General features: G+C 45.4%; 1 protein-coding gene across 2 annotated transcripts; it reads right to left on the reverse strand.

The window, feature by feature from the left end:
* Positions 1–230: 230 nt before the first annotated feature.
* On the reverse strand, positions 231–27,230 carry TMLHE (trimethyllysine hydroxylase, epsilon). 2 transcript variants are annotated; one of them, XM_082207585.1, is made up of 8 exons: positions 26,969–27,230; positions 16,181–16,362; positions 15,404–15,580; positions 11,707–11,986; positions 9,786–9,905; positions 6,135–6,371; positions 4,678–4,816; positions 231–1,967 (listed from the first exon to the last, which is right to left on the reverse strand). In XM_082207585.1, exons 2-8 carry the CDS (start codon positions 16,359–16,361, stop codon positions 1,836–1,838), a joined length of 1,266 nt encoding a protein of 421 aa, XP_082063711.1. In that variant the 5' UTR covers position 16,362; positions 26,969–27,230; the 3' UTR covers positions 231–1,835. The 2 variants fall into 2 exon arrangements, with proteins under 2 accessions (XP_082063711.1, XP_082063712.1); XM_082207586.1 differs by lacking the exon at positions 26,969–27,230 and adding an exon at positions 20,393–20,674.
* Between the last annotated feature and the right edge of the window lie 278 nt (positions 27,231–27,508).

Consider the following 27,508-nt stretch of genomic DNA (forward strand, 5'->3'; position numbering starts at 1 on the left):
TATTTTGTATAGGCAGTGAGGTGGTTGGGCACAGTTTCTTCACTTAAGACATTCACTTGAATTCTAGCAGAAGTGTCCTCCATGTGCTATTCCTATTCCTACTGGTACAAAAGGCAGCTACTGAGAAAGGCCCATAGTAGAAAAACAAAACTGGTAAGTTGCTCAGCCAGCAGAGAGATTCCCAACTCAAGGAGTGCAGAATTTAAGGAAGTTGGCTTTGTTTCTCCCCCCCCCCTTGAGATATTTTCTGGAACAGGGCTCAACTGCTTTAGGCCTTCCCTCGAAACAGCAGTGCTGGTGGTTAATTTTAGATGCTGGACTTAATGGTCTTATGCAGGGGCCAATCTACTATGAAACAAATGAAGCTTAAGCTTCAGGACCCTTAATCCCAGAGGGGCTCCAGAAGGGACTTTAGTGCAGCTGCACAAGTCAAATCAATTACTTTTTCAACAATCCCAAATTTTGAGAGTCAGTAGCACAAACGCTGCAAAGGTGGAGTGTCGCGGGATAGGAATTTCAATCAAAATATGAGATGCAGTAGTTGAATTATTATTTTTTAATTGCAGTGATTGTCGTGAAACAACCCCATTGAGGAAGACAACCGTGGTTACCCATACCTGGTTGCAAAGGGCCCCCCCATAACAGAGCAAGCATCAGGGCCCCCCAAACGTCGGCCCACCACTGGTCTTATGGGAAGTCAGTGCTTTTCCCCACCTGTATGGAGGAACATTGCCTTGTTTTGTTCTGGCATCCTTGGTACTAGATATGAGTACCAGCACCTCTATTTTTTTAAACCAAAGAAACCACAGCTGGGAACCCCTTCCTCACTTTAGATGGTCATTCATCTTGTTCCAGTAACTTCAAAAACGTGGAAAGTCAGTCCTGCTGCCATGTCTGTCGGCCTCCATGCTCATTTTGCTGTAGGGACCATGACCTCTGCCCCAGAGTCCTGCCCTGACAGTGCCACTGCTCCTAATTCAATTACTTTCCTATTGCTCACAAGGTGAGAGGCTATCAACGAAGTAGGAGTAAATCCTTGGAAGGCTAAAGCAAAAAGAAAAGAAAAGAAAAGAAAAGAAAAAGCACAAGGCAAAAAACAAAATATTCAAGAACCAAAATATGGACTAGGAGGAGCTATCATGGCAAAAGAAAAACAATGCAGGATATGGGGAAGGGGAAGATATCACTGCGCACAAACTGTCGTTTGCAGTTCTGGTAAAGAAGGACCCCCAGCATAACTACCTGGCCCTAGCCATGCAGCTCTCCTCCCTCGCCACAAAATTTCCTGTAGCTGCTTTCCTATCAATATGGCAAGTTTGAGCCATCAGCAGGCAATGGGGACAGCCCTAAAAGCTTCCAACACCTGGCACTTGTGTATTTTTGAAGGTGTTTGAAGACTGGTGTTGGGTGGAGAGTTCTCTCCCCACACTTCTAAGGACACTCACTAGTCCTGTGGTCAGCAAAACTATGGAGTGCCAGTGTAAAAAATGCCCACTGACCAAAGTTAGCATTATAGTTCAGTTACAACAGCAAAAAGGCACAACAAGATCTGGCACCTCGAGTGCTGCAGTGGACTTTCCTTCCTGCACCAAATGTGTCCATTGTGCCGTGAAAGCCAAAGGGAGTTGAACAACAAAAGACCAAAAAACTGGGATAGTGTATGTGTGGGGTGGGGGGAAAGGCAAATAAACTGCATGGGCTGGCTGACAATCAAGTAATCCCATGGGGAACTCTCCTCCTCTTGCGAGCAGAAGGTCAAGTCTGTGAGGTATATTGCGCAAAGCTCTCTCATTCCTGGATCCGCAATTCCCTAAATTCCGGAAGCCCAGGTCAAGCTAGGCTTGTAGCCCCAGGAAGCGGGCTGTATTCAGCACGTCATCTCTCGTCAGGTAGCAGCCGCAGAGCTGGCGGTAACCTGTGAAAGACTCCCGGCCGTGCAGAACTCGCCAGTTGTCCACAAACAGGGCCTGCAGAAAGAACGAATGGGAAATTTGTGTCCACGCTGCAAGACTCTTCCTATACCTGTTACATCATTGGCGTCTGGTTAGGTAATCTTAGCAGGAACAGACATGTAGCTCGTCTCCCCCATTCTTTTGGAAATGGAAGACAAGTGAAGAGGCTGCTTTATACAAGGGTCAGAAGATATGTCCACCCAACCCAGGGTTGTCTGCACAGCTTTGCATTACAACTCTCTTAGTGGGGGGTAGGAAAGCTGAAAATAATGCCAATATATTTTGCATCTGGCAACCCATGAGCCCCTTTGGTTTCAGACAGTACATGGGTATGAGAGTCCAGAGAAGCGGACACGGAGCAATGGATCCAAACTACAAGAAAGAAGATTCCACCTAAACATTAGGAAGAACTTCCTGACAGTAAGAGCTGTTCGACAGTGGAATTTGCTGCCAAGGAGTGTGGTGGAGTCTCCTACTTTGGAGGTCTTTAAGCAGAGGCTTGACAACCATATGTCAGGAGTGCTCTGATGGTGTTTCCTGCTTGGCAGGGGGTTGGACTCGATGGCCCTTGTGGTCTCTTCCAACTCTATGATTCTATGAAAAAGCCTGGAACACAAGTTTTTATAGCCCTCTAGTGGCTATGGTGGCTCATTGACCACAAGTAATGTATTTACTAGACGTGTATACCCGATTCTGACCAAACTAAGCCTCCTGATGTATATTGTGCTCTAGAAGTACGTTTCCGAGCACAATTCAAAGTGTTGGTGCTGACCTTTAAAGCCCTAAACGGCCTCGGTCCAGTATGCCTGAAGCAGCGTCTCCACCTCCATTGTTCTGCCCGTACACTGAGGTCCAGAGCTGAGGGCCTTCTGGCAGTTCCCTCACTGCGAGAAGCCAAGTTACAGGGAACCAGGCAGAGGGCCTTCTCGGTAGCGTCACCCGCCCTGTGGAACACCCTCCCACCAGATGTCAAAGAGAAAAACAACTACCAGACTTTTAGAAGACATCTGAAGGCAGCCCTGTTTAAGGAAGATTTAATGTTTAACAGACCACTGTATTTTAATATTTTGTTGGAAGCTGCCCAGAGTGGCTGGGGAAACCCAGGCAGATGGGAGGGGTATAAATTAATAATAATAATAATTAATAATAATAATAATAATAATAATAATAATAATAAAAATAAAACTGTGTGTAGTCATGATGGGCTACTTATTACAGCAACGATGGGGGGAAGTCAGCTGGCTCCTTTCTCCCTTCACCCCAACTTTGAAAGGTGGGTGGGTCCACACACCTGTCAATCATCTCGAGTCATTTGTGACATCACAGAGGGCCTTCTTGGCATTTGCGCTCGCTCTGTAGAACGCCCTCTTGTCAGATGTCAAAGAAACAGACAACTATCTGACTTTTAGAAAACATCTGAAGGCAGCCCTGCATAGGGAAGTTTTTAAATATTTGATGTTTTACTGTGCTAAATGCTTTTACTTTGTTGGAAGACACCCAGAGTGGCTGGGGCAACCCAGTCAAGATGGGCAGCATATAAATAATAAATTATCACCATAACCATCATCAGAGGATGACTTCAGAAGGTCTCCCTCTCAGCACCCTCAACTGACGGGGGCTGAGAGCAGCCCCAATCTGAGCCACATCTTTCCTTGCTCTACACCTTATGCCACATATGATGTCAGACCTTGGACAGAGGGGTGTACAGCCTCATGGGCTAAACTGGCCCGTGGATTTGAAGTTCCCCACAATATGAACATAAAAAGCTACTTTATACAGAGAATTGAGTATCTGTTGCCCACTTCACTCTTGAGCAGATGTTAGTTTGGTGTTAAATTAGTGCTGGGAGCCTCAGTATGTTCCCTTCATGTTTCCCTTGAGATACTTGAAAGAGATAACAAGGATGGTTCAGATGTAGCACACATATATTTCTGCCCTCCTGCATGGAAGAGGTTGGACACAAAGTGAAGAACAGCCCTGCTGGATCAAGCCAAAAAAAGCACCACAAGTCCAGCATCTTGCTATCACTGTGTTCAACCAGATGCCTATGAGAAGCTTGCAGGGAAGACCAGAGCAGCCCTCTCCCCACCTGCGATTCCTAGCAAGTGGCAGAGGCTCTGGCAGTCGGGGTAGAACACAGCCATTGTTGTCACTAAGAGACATGAATAGCTCTCTCCTCTGTGAACACGTCCAACCCTCTTTTAGTAGATGTAAAGGGACCCCTGACCATTAGGTCCAGTCGTGACCGACTCTGGGGTTGCTCACTCATCTTGCTCTATAGGCCGAGGGTGCCGGTGTTTGTCTGCAGACAGCTTCCGGGTCATGTGGCCAGCATGACTAAGCCACTTCTGGCGAACCAGAGCAGCACACGGAAACACCGTTTACCTTCCCGCCAGGGCGGTACCTATTTATCTACTTGCACTTTGACGTGCTTTCGAACTGCTAGGTTGGCAGGAACTGGGACTGAGCAACGGGAGCTCACCCCGTCGCGGGGATTCGAACCGCCAACCTTCTGATCGGCAAGTCCTAAGCTCTGTGGTTTAGACCACAGTGCCACCCACGTCCCTTTAACCCTCTGTTAGTGCCATCCAAATTGCTTGCAATCTCTACTTCTTCTGGGGGCTAATTCTGTAGTTTAGCAGTGGAAGAGCACTTAACTCTGAGCTGCTAGTACCAAATGCCTCCACACCAAAGCCACATGCCAATCTGCTTGCCATGACTTTACCTTGCCCGGCTTCAGCTTCACCCAGAGCTCATTCTCTGGTCTCCTTAGCTCGGCGGTGAGAGTGCGGTGTGCGCTGTACCAGCGGTGCACAGTGTCATAAGGCACCGTGTTAATGACGGCTCGGTCGTAGTTGTTGTACCTAAAATAAAGCAGCAGAAGGGAACATCCACAGTGCACTACTTAAGGATTGCAATCCCCACATGGGAACCAGTAAGTCTCTAAGGATCCGCATGGGCATGACTGCTAGAAGTGATATCTATTTATCAGTGGGAGCAAACGCTTTGTGTATATCAGATGAAGGGAGCCTGTTGTTAAGGCTTCAGTTTCCACCAGCCAGTAAGGCTAATGGTCATGAATGATGGGAACTGTAGTATAGGAACATCTGTGAAGCCAAAAGTTCCCTATACCTGTGCACACATAAATTGGACTTGGGTTTTCTGCAGAAATTACGGGGAAGTACAGGAATGGTGTAAGGTGTGCACAGCCAGTAAATTTGCTCAAATGGTGCATCTTTTAGTAGCTTCACCCCTGTGATTTTTTTAAAAAAGCAAACGTTAATTTTTTGGGGGGTCATTCAGTAGGAACTTGCCAGGGGAAGGTAATTTTGCAGCACAACTTGATTTTCCTTCTTGACCAGCCAGATTCCGTAATAAAGTGGTAACTATTTTATCAGCACAAGATCCACAATGAAGCATTGCCTGGGCTCTGGTACAGGACTATTTGCTGGGATGGCTAGAGGAACAAACAAGGACTGTAGATATATCTAGGATCACATCCCTGCTCAGCTCTGGCTGAACTCTGACTGCTTAAGGCCTCATCTGCACTATACATTTAAAGCAGTATGGTGTCACTTTAAAACAGTCACTGCTTCCTCCAAAGAATCCTGGGAACTGTAGTTTGGTAAGTGTGCTGAGTTTTTAGGAGAACAACTATTCCCTTCACAGAACTACAATTCCCAGTGCTTCCCAGGAAGAGGTACTGGTGGTTAAATCACTTGGGTATCTCTTCTGGTGGTGGAACATGCAATTTGACCATGTTTGCATGAACACAAACTGCTCCAACTGATGTTGTCACAACCCTAGAATCCAGCAGCACCCAGCATACCAAGTAAGAGGTTGCAGAGTCACCCCCTAAGGAGCCAGAATGGGTTCTTGACACAAAGCCTGATGCTGGAGACCAGCGGGGCTGCTAAACTGGAGTCTGGTGTGCAAGAGCACCCCTGGACCAGATTCCTCAACGACAGATCCAGGACCCTCACAGGTGCTTTCCCTGGGCCTGAGAAGAACTGCCTGTCCACAGGCCCAAGTGTAGCCCCTTTAAGGACTGTAGCTATCACAAAGGAGGTGAAGCCTAGGACTGGCGACAGAGGCTCAAATGGCCTCAGTCCACCTCTAGCTTTGTTCACTTGGAGTGCTCTGTGGTGCTGCAAAGACCAGGGCAGACACTGGCCATCTCACCTGATCAAGTAGATCTCGTTGTTCCAGGGGTAGACATTCAAGACAGGGCCAACCCCAATCATGTGGTTGTGGCAGCCCCCCACATTCTCGATATATTCGTGCTTCAGTGGCACCTTGGTGAGGAGCTCAAAGTCATCCGGGGCTTGCTGGAGCACCTGCTCTGCTGCGTAGAAGCCATCCACAAGCAATGTACGACCACCTGTCCCTTCGTGCCGGAGGCAGTGAAACACCTGGATGCTGTGGAGGGCAAGGAAGGAGCCGGTCACTTGGTGGCAATAAGTACATTCAGATGTGGGGGGGGGGGTATCCTGTTAATGCTCCTGTATTGTTCCTTTCACAATGCATTACCTGTTGCAATATGGAACTTTGGCTTTTTGACCAATATACTGTACCAGCTAAACGTTGTGCTAAATGTCACCGGGTGTGGTGTGACCCAACTATGGACATTATTGTAGAAAATCACTCTTTCTGCATGTGTACTTCCATTTCCCCATGGAAACCACAGGAAAGAAATGTAGGCTGGCATTATCACCCCAAATTTTCCCAATTACTCCCACGATCTTCTGGGTTAATGCAGTTGCATGCTGATTTTGTTCTGGAAGTAATTAACATGGAAATGAGCACCAAACTTCCACTATGTTTCACTTGATTTCTAGAAATGGCCTTTATGTCATGCGAAAGTTCAAATATAATGTGGAAATTAACAGGGAAACTGAATGTAGCCTGGAAAGTGATTCTGCTGTGGCTCTAAGAGTGGCCTGACAGGTCAGATCAACAAACTCTCTTGTGGTCCTTTGCAGTGGCCTTGTTCTAAACCAGGTGTGGGACACTAGAGCTGGCCAACAGTTAGAATTCTTATCTCTCTCCTTGCCCCCAATATAACAGATGAGCAGAGCCGGCCACCTGCCAATCACAATGTCAGATTCACATTCTTGTCTGTGTGCTTTGAAACCAAATAGTGCAGGTGAAAAGCAAAGCCCTGTGCTCTGTTAAGCATGGAAAATGAGCTGCGTGTTGGTGCTTCAAAGCCCCATGCACAGGGCTTTTCAGACACCATTGATCAGCTAACTGGCAGTGCCTACAACCTCTCTTTTGGCTCAGCCATGTCATATGTGGCATCAGGTGTAGAGCAGGTAGGTAAGGCTTGGTGGGCCAAATGGGGAGGCCTAACAGGCATAACTAGGTCTGTGGGCCAGGGGTTCCCCATTGCTGTTTTTGACATTACTCTTGTCATTACCGATTTGGCTCCTGGCTCATTAAAAGAAGTCTAGCCCCTGGGAGGAAATGAGTAGAAAGCACAGCATCCATTCCCTGATACAGAGGGTATCTCAACTCAGCACCTGGTTCCTCCTTGCTTTGGGCTCCTGGAACATCAGACTTCAGGTTGCTGCCAAAAGGTTACTGAATCTGCATTTCTGGATGCAAACCACTGAATGCCTCTCATATGCACCTGGTTCAGTCACCTGGATTTAGTTAGGGAATAAGGCTAAAACTTCCACTGCTGCATCTAGTTTGGAATTGGCCTAAATAATATAGGCCTGCAATGGACCTGGACCTAAGCCTTCTGTATATAAAACACAGACTATGCCAGCAACCTACAGTTCCTGTCCACTTGTCTATTTATGTAGAGAAATGTGTTTAAACGCTCTCCCTCTCTATTGCTTCTGTTAGTTATTAGAAGGGGCAAAACTAATATTGCAAGGTCTCTGAAGTTCAGCTGGCTTCTGAGATTCTACAAAGCATTTTTGTTTCCCTTTACTATCTTGAGGTCTAGAAACCTGCTTCTTGTTTTTTGATCATAACATATTACATATAGCGGTGAATATAATGGTGCATCCTCAGCTTTTTAACTTCTTTTTTTTTTTACCCTTAGAGAGATTTTAAACTTCGCAGTCTCTGTGCTGGATACGTTCTCCCAAAATCTTGTCCAACGTCAATGTTTGCAGGACCTGTTCAGAACGCTATTCAAGCAGGCTCAGGCTGTTTGGAATTGCCACAGGTTAAAGGGACTTAAATTCCTCTATACTAGAGCTCTCTGCAATGTGGCTATATTAGGGTGATGGCCAGGTTTTGAAATTCACGTAACTGGGTAATAAAAACATCAAACTGCTGTCACTGGTAATAAAGGCAGGACTGCTTAGTTTCCTGTTGGTTTTCTGAAGCACTCTGAGAAGCTGGAAGAGATGATCACAGCTGGGGAGTCCCTTGATGCCCTGTGCTGTTGCATTCTTCACGGTAAAGGTAAAGGTAAAGGTAAAGGGACCCCTGACCATTAGGTCCAGTTGTGGCCGACTCTGGGGTTTTGGTGCTCATCTCACTTTATTGGCCGAGGGAGCCGGCATACAGCTTCCGGGTCATGTGGCCAGCATGACTAAGCCACTTCTGGCGAACCAGAGCAGCACACGGAAACGCCATTTACCTTCCCGCCGGAGTGGTACCTATTTATCTACTTGCACTCTGACATGCTTTCAAACTGCTAGGTTGGCAGGAGCAGGGACCGAGCAACGGGAGCTCACCCCGTCGCAGGGATTTGAACTGCCGACCTTCTGATCAGCAAGTCCTAGGCTCTGTGGTTTAACCCACAGCACCACCCGTGTCCCTCCGTTCTTCACTGTACTCCTTTCAAAAATAATCAAGAAGCAGGTGATGCGAAGGACCTTTAGATAACCACTGCCACAGAGTTGACACTACTGACCTAGATGGGAAAGTAGTTTGATCTGATACCTTATACCAAGGCAGATCATTGGTTCATCTAACTCAGTACTGTCAACACTGACTGGCAGCAGCTCTTGGGGTTTCAGACAGGGTTCTCTCCCAGCCTTACCTAGAGACGTCAGGGGTTGAACCAGGGACCTTCCTCGTGCAAAGCAGATCCTCTACCACTGAGCTACGTCTCTAACTGATGTAAAAACAGCTTCCTGGGATTCTTAATAGGCTGGCTCCTAATTGCAGGTGCAGCCACTGTTAATGAGCTCAGGGGAGCCTGCCCTACTGACAGTGACTGAAGTCATAGCAGACTCAAAATGTGAATGCCCCACAAACTCTACAGCATTTGTTGAGGTAAAGTGAACCTGACTACTCTGGCAGGGTGGGTTCCCTGAACCCTGTAAGGTGGGGTGGGAATGGGGTAGTTATTGGAAGATTTAGCACAGGTTAAAAAAAGTGTTTCACGCAGCTCAGAGTCAAACTATGGAACTCTCTCTCCCAGGAGGCAGTGGTGGAGGGCTTTAAAAGAGGATTAGGCAAATTCATAGAGGAGAAGGCTATCAATGGCTTCTCGCTCCACAGTCAGAGGCAGCAATACCAGCTGTTGGAAACCACAGGAGGGGAGAGTTGCCCTTGTGCTCATGCTCTGCTCCCTGGGATACCACAGGCATCTGCTTGGCCGCTATGAGAAAAAGGATGCTCGACTAGATGGGCCATGTAAATTTGTTAAGCAATTCAGGCCTCAGGATAACTTAAAATACATCTGCATTACTTACTTAATCACCTAGACAACGCTTGGATGGAAGCCCAATGTAGGCTGTTCTAAAGATGTAACCGGGATAGAAGTATTAAACATAATAATGTGCTTAAACCTAATCATGACAAAAAGGAGCAGTGCATTTGTGACTCATGTCAGTCCCTGCCTCTTAGGCCATTGGAACATACCCACAGGGTTCCTGGAAATAAGTGGTATCTGTGTGACGGTCCAAAGCCAGCTTGGTGTAGGCTGTGTCTCCCCGGGAGAAGTCAGAGGTGAAGTGCCACATCCTGCCGTAGATAGTCTCCCTGGAAAAGGAGAGAGAGAGAAGCACACACATAAAGGCCTCTGTGTTGGCACCAACCACTAAAGCCACTGCAGGTGGGCCTGATGATAATTCATGCGAATGGGCAGGTGAAGCAACACCTGCGCAGACCAATTCTATCTATGCTTGCTCAGACGTAATTTCCATGGACTTGGAAGCGTGCATGGAGTTAGATCTTTCGACGAAGGGGCAAATAGATAAATAAATTACAAGAACAGGTGAGTTCCTGAAAATACACATCTCGGGTATCAAAGTCTGGGCAAAAGAGGAGTGTCTTCAGCATAAGGCAGAAACAATATCTTGAAGGTTCCAGACAGCTTAAAAGGCTGTCAAAGAGAATGCCCTTTCCTGGGCCACTGAACTTCTGAGTGTGATGGAACTGCCAAGAGGGTCTCCCTCTGCTTATCTAAACACCCGCAATCAGCTATTTCTCTACTTCAGCTATTTCTCTCTGAACCCAGCCCTGAATTTCCTTCTGGGGTTAAGGATAGCAAGTCCGAATGTTGCCTGCACATGCCAATCTTTCAGAAGTAATAATATTTACTAAAGCGAGAAAGAATCTGGGTGGATTTGAGAAGATGAAAAGAGAATCCAGCCTTAAGAACAAGCCACACATGGGAGGGGTTGAAAGGAACAATTATCAGACACAGCAGCAAGACAGACTAGAAGCTCCCAGGCCAAAGAGGCTGCTCAGGCCACTTCCAGGCTGGAGAGAAAGGGAGCCGGCAGGCAGGCAGCTGGTATAAATCCCTTCTTTCCTAATCCCCCAGGGCAATCCAGGGTCAGCCTGACAACTGCAGTTTAAATTGGAAGGGGAGGAGAAGAGAAACATTCCTTGTACTTTCCTCTGACGTCCCAAGCACTGCTTTGGTCTTTGGGTCTCCAGGGGCTGAAGCTGTTTCTCCTAACCTTTGCAGGGAAAACAGGAAGCAGTGATTGGCGTGAACACTAAAATGTTCCCAGCCTGCCAAAAGAACTTGCTCCTTGTTCTATGCTCAGCTCCGGCAGCTCTTGAACAAATGCTAAAGGAAAAGATGGTACTCTTCCCCCCACCTTCTTTATTGTGAGCAGGAAGAAAAAGAAACATTTCCCCCCAGTTCTGCGCAGCCACACAATAATCCTCAATAGACATCAGCATGGAGCACATTATCTAGTGCATGAGAAGAAATGCCACAACCACCACGGCCCAGATGCAACTGATGCAGGTAGACAAGGACTAAACAAACCTGGAACACTCCAGATTTTTTTTGACTGCAACTCCCATCAGCCTCATCTAGCACAGGAGCTGATGGGCATTGCAGCCTAAAACACCTAGAGGGCACCAGGCATCTGAAGGCTGGATTAAACCATATCTCAGTGGTAGAACACACATTTTGCATTTAGAAGGTGCTTTGCAAGATAATAAATAAAATGTGCTTTTTAAAAAGTACCCTTCTTTGGATATATAAAGTGCTTTGCAACTCTCGTCCTGCCTAAATTCTTTTAACACAGGGGTGGAGAAGATGCAGCACTTCATAGGTCTCTGGACTAAAATAATCCATAGCCACTGGCTGGGTCTGATGAGAGCTGGAGTCCAACAACTTCTGCAGGGTCAGAGGTCAATGCTTCCGAGTCTCTTTCCAGCCCTATGAGCATCAGCAGGAGATGCTGAATGCAAAGGCTGCAGACTCCGGAATGCTACATTCCTTTCTCAGCTCAGTCAGAGGAGAAGTACAGCAGTGTTGTGACCCAACCCAGGCAAGCACCTGACATATTTCCACTTACCAAAACACCCACACAGTTACCTGATCAAGCTGATCCTCTCTGCTAAGATCTCAGTGTCTTCTTTGGTTGGGGGGACGTTTTCCACAAATGCGATCCCGTAGAGCAAGAAGTTTTGCAGGAACTCTCTCAGGCCCTCGTTGGTCTCCAGGAAGCTCTGGCACTCCACTGAGGGCACCTGGGCTTCCTGGTAGATCTGAGCATTCCAGAGAATGCGTGGCTGCATGACCTGCTGCTTCTGCCCTTCGTAGCTGTTCTTCAGCAGCCATTCCAACCCGTACCTCGTCACGTGGCCATCTGGCCCTGGGAGACAGACAGGATTAGTGCAAACATTTTTCGAAATGATAAAGGCAGATCTGGGTAACTGGTAAGCCTTTTATGATCAGAGAAAAAGAGAGAGAAACACACAGAGAGTCCACAGTCTGTTTCTTCCAGCAGCCTTTTGTGCAATCCTTTGATCTTCTATGTAGCGTCAATGCAACCCAGGGCTAGGGAAAGCTGTTGTTGGGATTCCAGATGTTGTTGGATTCCAACTTCCATCAGCCCCTGACAGCACAACCAATGATCAGGGGTGATGGAAGCTGGACTCTAAACAACAGAAAAAGCCACAGGCTCCCCAGTCCTGATCAAACCTAAAGGCTCACCTTCTTCTATGTGAAGAAGTCCTGCATTAACTCCTCAATATTTTCCTGGGTTGGTTCTACGCCTAGATTTATGCAACTGGAATTTGGTTGCATACTGAGGTTATTTTGAGTGCACGTTGGGATTTTCTGGGGCTTATGCTTGTTTTGCCTTTACTACTTTTAGCTTCTTTGCAGAATAAAGTAGAACATGAGTTTTAAAAATAAAACAAAACTGAATGAAATACTGAAAGAGTGGTTTGGTTTGATAAGGTTTAGCATATGGCTGAAATGACCAAACTTGCTGATCTTGTTGTTCTTGTATATTTTTAATGAAAATATTCAATCCAAGTAAATAAGCAGTAACAACTTCACTTTCATCTAAAACCAGAGCCAGCCCGAGGGCAGTTATTTCTCATGCCCTCGGTTTACAGAAGGGCTTCTTCTCAAAACAACACTTAATCAAGGGAGAAGCTTGCATGCTTCCCATAGGCGTTTGGTTGGGCCCTGTGAGAACAGAATGCTGGACGAGTTGGGCTTTTGGCTTAAACACAGCAGGACTCTTATCAGCTTATGTGGATACAGGAAAACGCATATAACGATCACAGGGTCTCTTCTAGGGCTGTTCTCTAAGAATTAAACCTCTGTATTATGCTTTACCTAAGTAAGAAATTACTTTTTAGTTATTAGGTACTAGCTAAATATTAAATAGAAGGAGACTAGAGGATGTATTGATGTTCTGTTGAAGTTTCCAAATATCAATTTCCTGTAACCAAGCAGCTAACAGCACATTATGTCGTTAAAAACAAGGAGGTGATTAATCTTTCTAAAAACACGCGCAAATCATACCTGGAACAACAGAATGCCCAAGGAGCTATAGGTTTCATGCATGGGCGGAATCATCAAAAGCAGGAAATAATGCTGGATATTTTAAGACCCGTTGCCATTTTAAGAATGAAAATTAATAGTCATAGGAGGAGAGACAAGGAAGTATAAAGGTGGGGCTCAAATTCTGTGCTGCTGTGATTTAGACTGGTTGTGGTGCTTCATCAATGGAGATTTGTTTTCTTAACACTGCTTCTGAGTTTGTAAGTCTAGAAGCTTTTGCTGTGAAAGGGTGTGACTGGTTTACTTGTTTTTGTTTATTTATTTTGCTATTAAATAAAAATCCTTATTGGACATTTGTCTGCAGCGACGTGGTATGTGACATTTGCTGAAGCTCGAAAGCCTATGTCTTGGGAAAAATTGCTGAGTTCTCAGCAACCTTTGACCCCAGCAGTCTCCCATGAACGCTGGTTACTCATTGACTAGAAGGAGTCTTTAAATGGTTTTGGCTGTTATTTTGTACTAAGAATTGTTAGGAGACAGAATAAGAATATCGCTCAGTCAGTTCAGAAAGACAGCTCAGTGAAGTAAGCCTGAAGTCCAAATTAATAGGAGTTCAGAAGTGCCTAGTAAATATAGTATACAGTACAGTAAAAAGCAATAAAAGCAACTGAATAAACATAGGAAAGGGTCTATTTTTAGGATCTATTTATATCTATTTGTATTATTTAATAGCAAATTTTGATTAAACCTACTTTTGACAATTAAGCTTGCTTTTTAATCCAAGAACACGTGAAACAGTATGAGGGTGTGAGAATGTGTGAAGTTGCAATTGGATAGGTGTATAACGAGAATGGAAACTTGATGACTATATAAGGCAACATCTAAATGGATTCCTATGAGAAGGCGATACCAACAATTAAGCTCAATAATTGATCAATATTTAAGATAACATCTAAATGGATTCAAAGAAGAAGAAGGTATAATAATTTTAAATTGTGCACATAGTTAACACTGCCTGTCTGGATGCTCTTAAGTATTTGTTTAAATGTCCTACAGAATTTTTATGGTTTTGAGTATGGAATCAGCTGTTTGCTGAAATGATGTTGCTTATTTGGTTTAGCTACTTCCCATGGTTAAAGTACAAAAGCTATTTACAGGACAGTATTACTGAGTTTTGAAGAATAATAACTGAGAAAAATGGAAAATGTGATTAAGTTTCTCAAAAATATTAATTACTGTAATCCAAAATCATAGTTGCATACTATTTGAGAATACTTCTTCGTTAATTCCTGATTCCTGCCAGGAATATCCTTTCTGTTTTTGCTTCTTTGCCGATTTTGTAGACCTGCCTCAGCAAAAGGTCAACAAGAGCAACAAAGAAAACAACCATTTATGTTTTATGATATGTCTTATTTACCGTATTTTTCGCCCTATAGGACCCACTTTTTCCCCTCCAAAAATGAAGGGGAAATGTGTGTGTGTCCTATGGGGCAAATGCAGGCTTTCGCTGAAGCCTGGAGAGAGAGAGGCGTCAGTGCGCACCGACCCCTCTTGCTCTCCAGGTTTCAGCAAAAGCCTGCATTCGCCCCTCTTGCGGAGAGCTGCCTGCATCCATAAGCCTGGGGCGCGCTGAGATCAGCGCCCCCCCAGGCTTCGGGCAGCTCTCCGCAAGCCGTGGGTGAGCTGCACGAAGTCACGCAGCTCTCCCACGGCTTGCAGATAGCAGCCTGTTCTGGGGGCTGGGGTTGGGGGAAGCTCGGGATTCCCCCGCCCCAGCCCCACGCCTGGGGGGGAAATAATTTTTTTCCCTTTATTTCCCCCCCAAAAAACTAGGTGCACCCTATGGGCCAGTGCGCCCTATGGGGCGAAAAATACGGTACTTGCTATTAGTGTTCTGGCTGTAACAGAACCATATTTGAACTTATTTTATTATGACTTACTTTTAAATCCTTAAGAAACCCTATGGACTCCTTCTGTGTTGGATTTCTTTTTTTATTAAAAAAAATTACTTTGTAGGAATCTTTAAGAAGCAAATTCTTGGTATCAGGATCGCTAGCAAAGTCATGAAGACGGGTGTGAACCCATCTTTTTCAGGTTCCTTTTCTTTAGATGGTCAAAGAACTTCAAGGTTCCTCTTCTTTTACCACAAGTAAACGGAAAAAGCCTCTTGGTTTCTTCTTTACTCAAGTTGTGCTCTTGAGAAATCCTTCTCTGCATCCTCCCCTGCTCCCTCCTCGTCTAAACCCCAGAAAACAACGCTCCATGGACTCACAGGTAAGAAAGAGTGTTGTTTCATCCACACGGACGCTCTTTGGCCTGATGCACAGATCCACACTGGCTGTGTCCAAGCTGCGCTGGTTGGTCTTGGTATTGTAGCAGGAAGCAGAGCGGCAGTGATCACGTAGCCAGACGTAGTCAAAGCGCATGAGGACATCCCCATATTTCAGCTCTAGGAAAGACACATGCACACACCACTGGCTAAATGCAAGAAACAATAAGGAGGATTTTCTTCCAAATGAAATCCCATTCTTTGCCAGAAACATTTAATAGCAGTTAATTTAGGTCACATGTATCCCACACATTTAAAGCAACCCCAAAGAATCCCAGGACCTGGAGCTCCCACAGCCATGACTATTATACAGTGGCATGAATGTGCTTCAAATGCACAATATGGATGTGACCTTCTAATAACGAACACATTCTGCAAGCGTGCATGGCAACACAGCCAAGACGGCAACAACTGACTCGCAAGAAGTCAGCTTCAAGCAAGCTTGGGGGAATTCTGAGGTTTACAAAAGTACAAAAAACTCTGGGGGAGGGAGACCCTAAAGAAAAAGAGGACTCACACAGCTCAGTGAAGGCTGAGTTTGCTCTACAGGCATGGAATGCTGATTGACTAACTGCATGGAGGGGAAAACTGAATGTCCTAAGAAAGCAGCACGGCTGGCTGGCATCTTGAATGGAAGCGCTTTTGCCCAGGAAGCCACTCACATGCTCTGACTTTCATCCGTCCCAGCCCTTCAAAGCCCCTCACCCCCAGCGTACTTACCCAAGTGATCATCGTTTAACTGCCAGGCACACTTCAGCGACTCTGGGGCTGTGTGATGCCAACGGGTCAGACTTGGAAGGGTTTTCCTGAAGTTGAGCAGCCATGGCACCCGGCATCTGGGACTTTTCTTCAGTAGCCACTGGGAGCTAGAGAGCAGGTGAATCAGCTGACGACCCCACATCCTGGAAAAGGGAGACCAAACAGAGAGAGACCCTCACTCACATGTGCCATTGTTAGAAAGAGTTTTGAAACCACACTGCAATTCATGCTTGACGCTCTGCATGCAAGGAGCTGTGTGTGAGAGACGATATAAGAAGAGAAAGACACTTTGGGTGAAACCCTGGGTTACAGCTGCGCCACCTGATATGCAGCTGGTCTCTTGGGGGGGGGAGAACCTGCAGCATCCTCAGCCAAGATGCTGATTTGGGGGGGGGTTGCTGCTGGGTTTTGTCCTTTTCATATGAACAGGTAAGCAGGGCTGTTGTGCAACAGAATTCCATGCAGCTGAAAATACCTGACCTCCCTCCCAACCAACCCTGTGTGGGGTTTATCCGCATTCACCTGGAGGGGAACCTTTAGAACAATCAAGAGTTCTGTGCAATGAAGAGATAAGGACAAGGCCATGCTGTGGGTTAATGATCACACCCACATCTCAGACACTTGCTAAATCAGACTGCAATTGGGAGACTGCTGTTCTGGGTGGTAATGGGACTTGAGTGTGTCAGCTGCTAGGTTGTGTGATGACAGCAGGAAAGAGAATTAGGCCAGTAGCTCTTGGGTCTTTTGCTGGCAATAGTCACGCAAACGGCCTGCTGCAATCAATCAGTCCTCTGCACCTGGCAATTATATGCTAGGAACCATGGTGTGGCACGGCAGCACACGTCCTGCTAACTTGATCTGCTGGGACACATGATTGAGTAGAGAGTGGCTGCAAATAAGCACCTGCTGAAGTGGATTTAGGAACATACAGGGTTGTCAGATTATCAAGTCAGAGTACTTGTTCATATAGTTCATTATTGCCTATTCTGACTGGCAGAGCTGTACAGGGTCTCAGGAAGAGAGGAACAGATTATAGCCCAGTGGTTAAACACATGCTTTTCATACAGAAGGTGTCAATCTCCATCATCTCCAAGTAAGGCAGGGAAAGATTCCTGCCTGAAACCCTTGAGAGCTACTGCCAGTCAGTGCAGACAACACTGAGTTAGATGGATCAATAGTCTGGCTTGGGGTAAAGCAGCTTCCCATGTTCTCATATGTGGTGTCCCTACCTGCAAGAACACTCCCACTCTTCCCAAATCCTAGTGACAACCAAGCAGGGATTTCTCAATGCCAGCAGCATCCTTACTTGACTACTGGTTTAGGTCACACAACAGAGAGGTCAAATAGGTATTTTAATCTTTATGGCGGTATTTCACAAAGTTATGCAAGTGACTTTATATCTCAGCTCAAGGCAAAAACCAGAACTGGTATGTTAGTGATGGAAAGAAAACACAACAGGAGGGGGGGAAGGAGGGCTGCAGAAAGTTGCTCATAACTGTAGAAAAACTCCAAAAGCAGGACCCAGAACACTAATTCAAGCATTCTCACAGCAATTATTTTGTGACGTGCTAGCATGAGATGTAAGGTTTGGCAGGGTCTAAACATTCATTTCATCCAAGGCTGGTTCAAGACATTTTGGCACTTGAGATGAACCACAAAGATTTACACTGGGAACAAGGGGGGAATGCAGCCGCAGCAATACTGAGCAATGCATTCACTGCAGGTTTGATCTGCTGCCCCTATGGATTCTGCCACCTGAGGCGGTCACCTCATCTTGCCTCATGGGTGGACCAACCCTCCTTTCATCTACTAAGAACTTCAATCCTAGGTACATTTACTGGCCAGCTGCAATTCCCAGCATTTTAATCTTATCCGTATTATAATTTTGTTGTTGTTTATTAAATTTCTATACCGCCCTTCATCTGAGGATCACGGGGCAGTTTACAATATGCATTGTTGGTACAGCACCACTAGAACACGAGAACCAAGTTAAACAGACCAAAACAACCAACTGGGTTCAATTCCCAGCATCTCTAGGTATGGCTGAGAATAATTCCCTGCCTGAAACCCTGAGATCCACACTGCCAGGCAGCTAGATGAACCAATGTATAGTAGATGAACTCAGTACAGTGGTACCTCGGGTTACATATGCTTCAGGTTACATACGCTTCAGGTTACACACTCTGCTAACCCAGAAATAGTGCTTCAGGTTAAGAACTTTGATTCAGGATAAGAACAGAAATCGTGCTCTGGCGGCGCGGCGGCAGCAGGAGGCCCCATTAGCTAAAGTGGTGCTTCAGGTTAAGAACAGTTTCAGATTAAGAACGGACCTCCGGAACGAATTAAGTACTTAACCCGAGGTACCACTGTATAGTATAAGGAAGCTCCCTATGTTTGTAGTGTAACAGGCAGCTCAGTGGTAGATGCATCATTTGCATTTCACGTTCAAGCCCTGATATCCCCAGATAGGTTTCCTGCCTGAAACCCTGGAGAACAGCTGCCAGTTAGTGCAGACAAAACCAAGCTAGATAGACCAAAGGTTCAACTGTATACAAGTCAGTTTCCTATTACAGCTTTTTAAAGAGAGTTGACAAAGAAGATACCATGAAGCAATTCACATGAAGAGCATAACATACACATCAGAGTTCACATTTATCATCAACAGTTAAGTTAGCAAGAATGAGTCTTACCTTTGCTCAAAGCTGACCCTTTGAGACTCTCAATTATCAATGAGTGGTTACCTGCTAGACTGTGACTATGATGCTGCTCTCAAAGCATAAAGCAGGGGACATGATATACTTTTATCAGACTGATTTTTGCTGCTACAAGAAGTTGCAAACTTTCAAGTTTCAGGTGAATTGCCTGTTGGCAGCAAAGACGTATTTTTCAACCACCTGCTTTCTATTGCCGAGGTTCTGCGCCTTTTCTTGTTTTGTTTAACCAAGAGTGCTGTGAAATGCAAAAGCTTGCATTTTTTCCCCAATGCCAACTTAAGCTTGTCTGATAAAAAAGTCCCTTTAATTAAAGACAGCAAGAAAAACCACTTCTGCTATGTTCTCCTAATGCATTTGCTCCCAAAACTCTTTCCAAAGGGAAAAGAAACTAATTCACACATGGGTAAAATGCAAACATAAAACACAGAGAAAAATATGATCCTTGTGTTAAATCAAGAGAGGAACAAATCAACAGAGCACTCAGTACTATAAACTGCAGAATTAGCTCTTAGATCCCCACTTTTGATTCCTAGAAAGCAGCTCAAGAGAGAGAAAAACAAACCTGAAGAGTGGAATTGCTCATTTCGACATGAACTTTCTCTAAGCATCAATGAGATATTTGAATGACTATAATTCCAAGAGCCTAACGGGCATGAATGCGTGTGCAGAAACTGAACAGAAAGTTGTTACAAACCTATGCTTGCTCCAACAAACCTGCCAACAAGACTCTCCTGCGTTGCCAAGAGCCTGGAGTTAAAAGCTGTTATCTCCTTCCCCACACACAGTCTCTGTCACCTTTACTGTTCCAGTATCAAAGGTTGCCAGAGACGGACTGAATATATTTCACAGCTAAAGGGCTCGCAGCCCTTGATCTAATCAGTCCAGGCGATTCTGTATATTCAATTCCATGCATCAGAGGCTGGTTACCAGGGGAAGATTGGGCAGAGCCCAACCATTATTTTTGCTCCTGCACTGCTTAAGTGCCCACAGTATCTTTGCAAGGGAGGAAAATGGGGAGAAAAGCAGAACTAAATGACCACACGTCTGGCGACCCCTTGGCTACCCCCACCAGGTCCAGTGATTACCAGCTGGCACTGATCCCAGGTGCTCGTGGCTCACATCCAGAGATTTTGCATGCACCTTTAACCTTTACAATAATTCAGCATGTTTAAGGAGCCAAAGGCTGGCAGACACACAGAGATCAACGATGGAAATTTGCATCAGCCACCAATCATGGCAATTTACATACAATGTACAAACATATACACAACTGAGGAGATAAAATTGCCAAATTAAATTTAGAATTAGAAATCAAGGGGAACAACATGGCTCTTACAATGACCAGTAGGTAACAGAAACAGTTCAGAGGTAAATTTTCTGTTATCCTCAACATCCCTGAACACTTCCTTGTTTTTTAGGGAAAGGCTGAGCAATTACTTTGTCGTCAAGCAAAGTTTACCTCCGAGCTTCAGCTGAACATAAGCAGGATGAAATCCGCAGCTCATTCCAACCAAGTACAAACTCAGTGATGATCTGGAGTGTTTAAGGGAATGAAGTGGTCATCTCCTTTGTGCGGACAAGAGACTCTTGCTTCAAGGGGGACAGACTGTGCTGGGTCTGACCCAAGAGGTGAAAGGTGAGACGGAATAAAGGAGAGTGATCAAGAATTGTCAGAAAATCCAAAAACAGCAGAAAGGACCAGCCATGCCTAGGGCATGTATTCTTGGGGCAAGAGCAGAATTTGAGGAAAAGGCAGGAAGGCAGTGCAGCTGCAGCCCGTGGGAAGCTGCTGAGAAACAGAACAGCTTCCCTGTGATGATCTAAGGAGGGGGAAACTGTCCTTCAGCTACCAGTATATCCCCTCCCTGAAGTTGGTCAGAGGTCAAGGCAGCTTATTGGTGCTTTTAAAAAAAAAAAATTGAAAAAGCAAAGCAAGCAAAGAGCTAAGTGCTTTCCAAGGGGGAAAAAATGAAATAAAATAAAAGGAAGGCCATGGTGACTTCAGGTCTCCAGAGAGGCTTTCTGCTCTGTTTGCACAGAGGATGCTGTGACTACGAAAAATACAGCATGATAGGTTCCAAGAGTCTCACATATAAACAAAAACACATATATTCAAACACTTGGAACCAACTATCCTCGCACAAGCAACCTGAGGCTTCTGGAGCTTGCTTACCAAAAGATTTACACCCCTAACCAAGACAGAAAGCTTAAAAGCTCCTTTCCAACTGGTTTCCCCATCTCTCTGCCAAGATATCCTGGCAAGGCTATCTGCAGAGGCAAATTTAGGGTAGTATGGCTGGTTCAGTTAAACTGGCTGCAGACCATCAAGGGTGCTGCAACTATGATGCAGAATGGAAGGGGGTGGTATTTGTCAAATTTTGGCATCCCACATAGGATCTGCTGAAATTTGAGACCCCCCAGGTCTGTCACTGAAATCCAAGTTCCTGCACACTCTTGCAACTGCATCCTAGACCTGGTGCATAGAGAGGGCCTTGCTTCTCCAGCAAGGCAAAACGAAAAAACAAAACAAATCCTGCACAAAACGAGATTTGAAGCTCTCTGATTTTCTTGCACTTAAAATGAGAAATTTCAACTGCACATGGTTAAAATTGCACAAGTTAAATGTGCATAAGATGCGATCATATTGTATAACAACTGGGCTGCTGCAAAGCTACAACACCACTGCAGTATATACTAACATAGATGCATGCACCCACCTCCAACTCCAAAGGCGCTTTCTAGGTCAGGGTTCCACTCAGCTCACATTTCATACCTTCCTCTGAGATACTACAGGGTAGCCCAAAAGTAGGTATACTTTTAAGAAAAAAGAATGATTTTTTTTCTTTACTGATATCGTGAATGATGAAAACAAAGAAAGTGGATTCCAAAGCAGTACCTGTACACTTACTTTTGGTTCATCCTGTATCAGATGTTAAGATAGGCGGAATTAGAACCTTTATCCATAGAGCAAGACTGGCCCTCCCTTGAGGGCGTCTAGTGCTGGGTAGGTTCAGAAGCAAAAGCAGGCACAGCAACAGAATTGACTTCTTGTGTGGCTGGTACGTTCCAGCCACACAAGTCCAAGGTTTCTACACCGCTCACATCTCTTCAACTTTTATCCAATTGAGCAAATTTCAGTCAGGAAAAAGAGTGGAGAGTAGGGCTGGTAAGGGGTGTGGCCTGAGGCGAATCTTAAGGGCCAGATCGAGAGGTTTGGAGGGCCACACCCATGAAAGGGGCTTAAGCAAGCCAGTGCCTTCCCCTTTAATGTAATATTTAAACTGACCCTCAACATTTCACGGATCCTGGAGACCACAACTTTCCTTTTTAGTGCAGCTTTTGAGCCATAGTGGTTGCTCATTTTCCAAAGTGGTATTCACTGCTATGGTTAAATTATTTTGGTGGCTCTGTCTCTCTCTCGTTTTTCAGCATTTAATGGCTGCCTTTCTGTATTTATTAGAGTCTTCAAACTGTTTTTTAAGTTGTTAAGTTAGGCATAGGTATGAAAAGGAATAAACAAGTAAAAACCTATGGGTGCTTTTACTAGAGAACTGATTACGTTTGCAAGCATAGGTGTCACCATCCAGTTACTGTTGAATTGCTGTTTCATCATGAAGGGTTCAGATGTCTGGATGGCTGACAGCACACAACTAGTGATGTGGCTTTGCCCCCCAAAAAACCAATTGGAAAATTGCCGGGGGAACCACCTATGTAAATCAGGCTAATTTGCATGGACTGATTTGAGTGATTTACATATTTTTTTGGTTTGTATCAGAAAATCTTCTGATGCCATCCACAAGCAGTCAAATTCACCATGTTTATTTTAGCTGTATTTAGTAAGCAAAGATTTCAAAAAGTACTCTGTGCCAGTCTTTTGTAGGGATGCACAAAAGCATTTGAGCTCAAATATCTGAAGGGTAAATTGAAAGCTTACTTAATGTGGTTTAAATGTTACATTTTGCAGAATGTTTTACTGGAACGTTTGTGAAAATGAAATGACAATAGCAAGGGTTTCCTTTACATTGTTTAAAAACTACTAAAGTACTGAAAGCCGTTGACACACTAATAAGCTTTAGCAACCCAAAGAACTGTGTGTGATATGCTGACTCGCAAATTTGCTAGGGATAATCACCTGAAAAACATTAATTACAGCTCTGGAGCTGCCAAGTTTGCCTAATATTATCCATTGTTACTAATAAACTTATGAAACACAATTTTCGGCAGGGGGGGGGGGAAGCACTGGAATTTTCCTGCCTCAAATCACTGACTGCCATGATGGTTCAGGTTGATGAGAGTTGGGAGTCCAATAACATCAGCAAGACTAGAGATTCTTCACTCCTGATTACACATATACAAAATTTAAAAACCCAGCCACGGACTGATGGCAAAAGAAAACCATGCCAAGAAGATTAACATGTCATCATGTATTACAAGAAGTTTATTTAGTACCGGCAGTGTGTTAAATACTTCATAGAACACAGAAGTTATCTAGCAATGCCTAGAGGATTTAGGAATATAGGAAACTGTCTTAGACCATTTGTCCATCTAGCTCAATATTCTCTACACTGACTGGAAGAGAGTTTCAGGCAGAAGAGGCTCCCAAACGCACCTGGAAATGCCATGGTTTGAACCTGGGACCTTCTGCCTAACTTCTGGATGTATGATCAAGGATTGTCAAAGTGTAATCAGAATGGGGAGTCCTCTTATAGCAATGGAGGGGCAGGTAAACTATGACGAGGTGGTTCAGCCACAAGCTTTCACAACCTGGGACCTTCCAGGTGTTTTGGACTACAACTCTCACCATTCCTGACCATGGAATGGACCATGTTTGCTGGGACCGATGGGAGTTGGATTCTAGGACATTTGGATGGCTCCAGGGTTGGGGAGGGCTGTGTACACTCTGTTCTGATCTGCAATTAAAGCAAGCCACAGCTAAGATGATAGAAGGGTACACTGATAACTTAGCAGATGGCAAGGCACCTGCAGAGCACAGAGAAGCTACATTAGGATCAGGCCAGTAAGTCTGGACTGACTCACAGTGACACTAAAAGCCACGTAACATTCAGCAGAGCTCAGATTTACTTCCAGGTGCTTCAGCAGTTCAAAAAAATTATGTGCCAGACAAACATAAAAAAAGCCAGGCAAGTCTTTGTTCCTGCCTGACATCCCTTCTCTGGTGAAGGCCTGAAAGCCAAAAGGCAACTTCAAACACACTTTCCAATTGCTTACAGGCAACCACCATTTTGCACGGGGGTTCCTTTCCTGACCCCCACAGGCATTGGCAGAGCAAGTGTAAGCCAGCATGATGCTTGCGTGCACAGTGTGCATCAATTGGGCATGCCTGAAATGGTTGCTGCCTGTAATTTATTTTTAAACACTGTATATACCGCTTAATTGTAAAAAAACCACAAAGCCAATTGGGGTAGCCAACATGGTACCCTTCAGAAGTTGTTGAACTCCAATTCCCATCAGTCCTACCAAGCATTACCATTAATCAGGGATGATGGGAGTTGTAGTCCAACAACACCTGGAGGGCACCACGTTGGGTACTTCTAGCAAGAAGGCAACTTAATGTCCTTTCCTGTTCATAGGGCATTAAGTTGCCTTCTTGCTAGAAGCCATATATTTTTATTTCAACAGTTACTCATCTAGATCAGGGTGCACAACCTGTGGCATTCCAGATGTTTCTGGACTACAACTCCCATCAACCCCAGCCAGCCTAGCCAGTGATCAGGGATTATGAGGGTCTCAGGTTGTGCACCCCTGTTCTGGAAGTTCCCTATGTTGGGAAACTGTGTACGTGCAGCTACTCACATAGAGTCAATTAAGGTTTGGCAGCCAGCCAGAAGGCAATCTGAAGGAGTAACTCTGCCTGGAGATAACAGAGGCATTGAGACCGCTCCCTGATTGGTCAAGCTCTCTCAAGGGAGTGATAATTAATGGCCTACTAATTGGTAGTGGAGAGTTTTGGAGTTCAGTACTTCAGTGTGTCAGTCAGTGTAGGAGTTGTGAGTCATGTATGAGAGAGCTAGCTAAAGATCCATGTTCTGTTCCTGTAAATAGTCCACTGTATATAATAAACACCTAACTATAAGTTCCTGGCTCCTGCTTCGTCTATCCTGTCTGCAGCCAAGTTGCCAATTGCTTCCGTGGATTCTGTGTGTACTCTGCTAGGTCTGGCTAAGGTCCTGCAACTAGTCAGAAAGTTGTGAAACACCAATAGGTTTTGCCAATACCCTATCCCTGGTATGAAGAGTGGGATAATGGCTTGGAAATCAGGGGAAACAAGGAATAAATCATTCGGTTGTGGCAAAGGCTACTTCAGTGATGGGAGATGCATGCTGCACGCAAATGATTCTAGTCCAATTCCTGAGTTAGCAGATTAAAAGGTGCTAGGAAGGAAGCCCACGAAAGACCTTTGTTCAAATCTCAAAGAGCCATAACCCAACATCTGTCATGTTCTTCTCCTCATCAGAGTTGTGCCATGTGCCTTAATGCAGTAGAAAGCTAGCAGGTCGTAGTTCTTGGCACCCAGCAGTTCCTTATATGCAGATGGAAAAGAGTGGAAGGGAAAGAATAGTGTCAAATGTATTAGAGGGGAAGAAATAAAAGCTGCTTGTAGAATGCTAGGCTGAAGCAAACAGGCTTTTGCAGTAGTCAAAATGAGTACAGTGGTACCTCGGGTTAAGAACTTAATTTGTTCTGGAGGTCCGTTCTTAACCTGAAACTGTTCTTAACCTGAGGCACCACTTTAGCCAATGGGGCCTCCCGCCGCCGCCACGCAATTTCTGTTCTCATCCTGAAGCAAAGCTCTTAACCTGAGGTACTATTTCTGGGTTAACGGAGTCAGTAAACTGAAGCGTCTGTAACCTGAGGTACCACTGTATTCCGCTTGCACAAAACGTCCTAGTGAAATGCTGGTAGAAATGACATTTTGTTAGAGCCAAGGTACATAGCAGAAAGAGTTATACATATTTATTTCCATTGAAAATAGTCAAGAGGGGAGCATGGCTACTCCGTTAAACAAATATGGACTACACAAGTCGTTAGCATGAGTGCAGAGGCACCTCAGCCAATCTCTTTGTGTGGCCCCTGACAATATACCGTAAACATATAGCCCACAACTTGAACAAATGACAAAAAACCCTCCTTTCTCAGTTCTGACTTGCATTGGAGACAGCAGCAGAGGAGGTACAGAGGGAGCATGATTCATCCCAAGCAGATACAGTACATTGTGGGGAACGTATTTGATGCTAATAAAAACATGAGTACATCCGTTAGAATTGCAAGGGAGAGCTTCCCAGGCAAACCCTTCCATCTAGATATGCCCCAGGATCGACATCTCAGCATTCCTTTCGAGAATCAAGCAACAGGTTTGGTAGGATTTGATTTTTTTGTGCCAGATTCAGCTATACAAACATGCCACCAAGTCATGAAATTTGGCTTTCATGATGTGTTTTTCTGCCTTTATTTCCTCTCATTATCTGCTATCTATTTATTTGGAAAATACTATCTCTGCACTGCTCCTATGATTATGTTTTCTTCTTTGTACTTTTGAATTTACATTAATAAAACCCCCACCCCTTGTAAAACCCACCAACAGATACCACTACAAGAAGTGGCGGTGGGGGGGGGCGTAGAGCGCTGTCTGCCTATGGGCTGCAATTCTGCAACTTACTCGGGAGTAACCCTCAGTGACTGACAATAGGACTTACTTCTGAGGAAACTGAACAAACACGCACGGCGCTCTACACCAGCTGCCCTTTTCTCTCTCACCCCCCCCCAATCCCTTATGAGTTGTGACTTTTTTTCGGCGTGGGAAATGCACTCTGAGCGAGTTCAGAGGCACTTTCTCCTGGGGGCTCACATGTCCTACCGGCGAGCGGTCTCAATTAAGCGCAATAAAAGGCACCCCCACGAATGCTTCCGAAGTTCTGTACCCCCCTCCCCACCCCAGCTCCCCTTTCCCCTTCACTGCTACTGCTGCGCGCACACGCCCCCCCCCACCCCCCGCTTTCAGCTCAGCATCCCTTACCTTCAAAGGTATCCGCACCTCTAGAAGACCGACCCGCCCCTGCAAGAGGAGGAGGAGGAACCCAGCGACCATAGAGTGCGCGGGGCAGAGTGGTCTCAGGAAAATAACTCTTTTGGGAGAAGCAAAGAGGAAAGTCATAATAAAACTGTTCAGTCACGTCCGGTTGCTATTTTAACAGTTGGTGCGACCAAGGCTCAGAGACAGAACGGGGTTGGGGGGCGCTCCACCGTGTGGCATTGCTGTCCGTGCCCCGCACATGGCGGCCATCCCACGGGAGAAGGAACACCTGGCTGTAATCCTGCCCCCTATGTAGATCGATGATTGTAGGGCTCTTTGGAGTTAGTTGGCCGCTAGGTTCAAGGGGCTGCAGTCTCTGCGTATCGGTTTCCGGTTCTTGACAGCAGCTGTTAGGCTCCTCCATGTGCGGGGCAGGAGCTGCGGGAAAGGCATAGGGAGTTAACGATAAAATGTAAGGATTTGGCGAAGCCGGCGTAATCGGAGGCACTTTGTTGTTGTTGTTGCTCCAGTGTTCCCGGGACA

The sequence above is a fragment of the Podarcis vaucheri genome (assembly GCF_965113315.1).
Source record: "Podarcis vaucheri genome assembly, chromosome: Z".
Lineage (NCBI taxonomy): Eukaryota > Metazoa > Chordata > Lepidosauria > Squamata > Lacertidae > Podarcis > Podarcis vaucheri.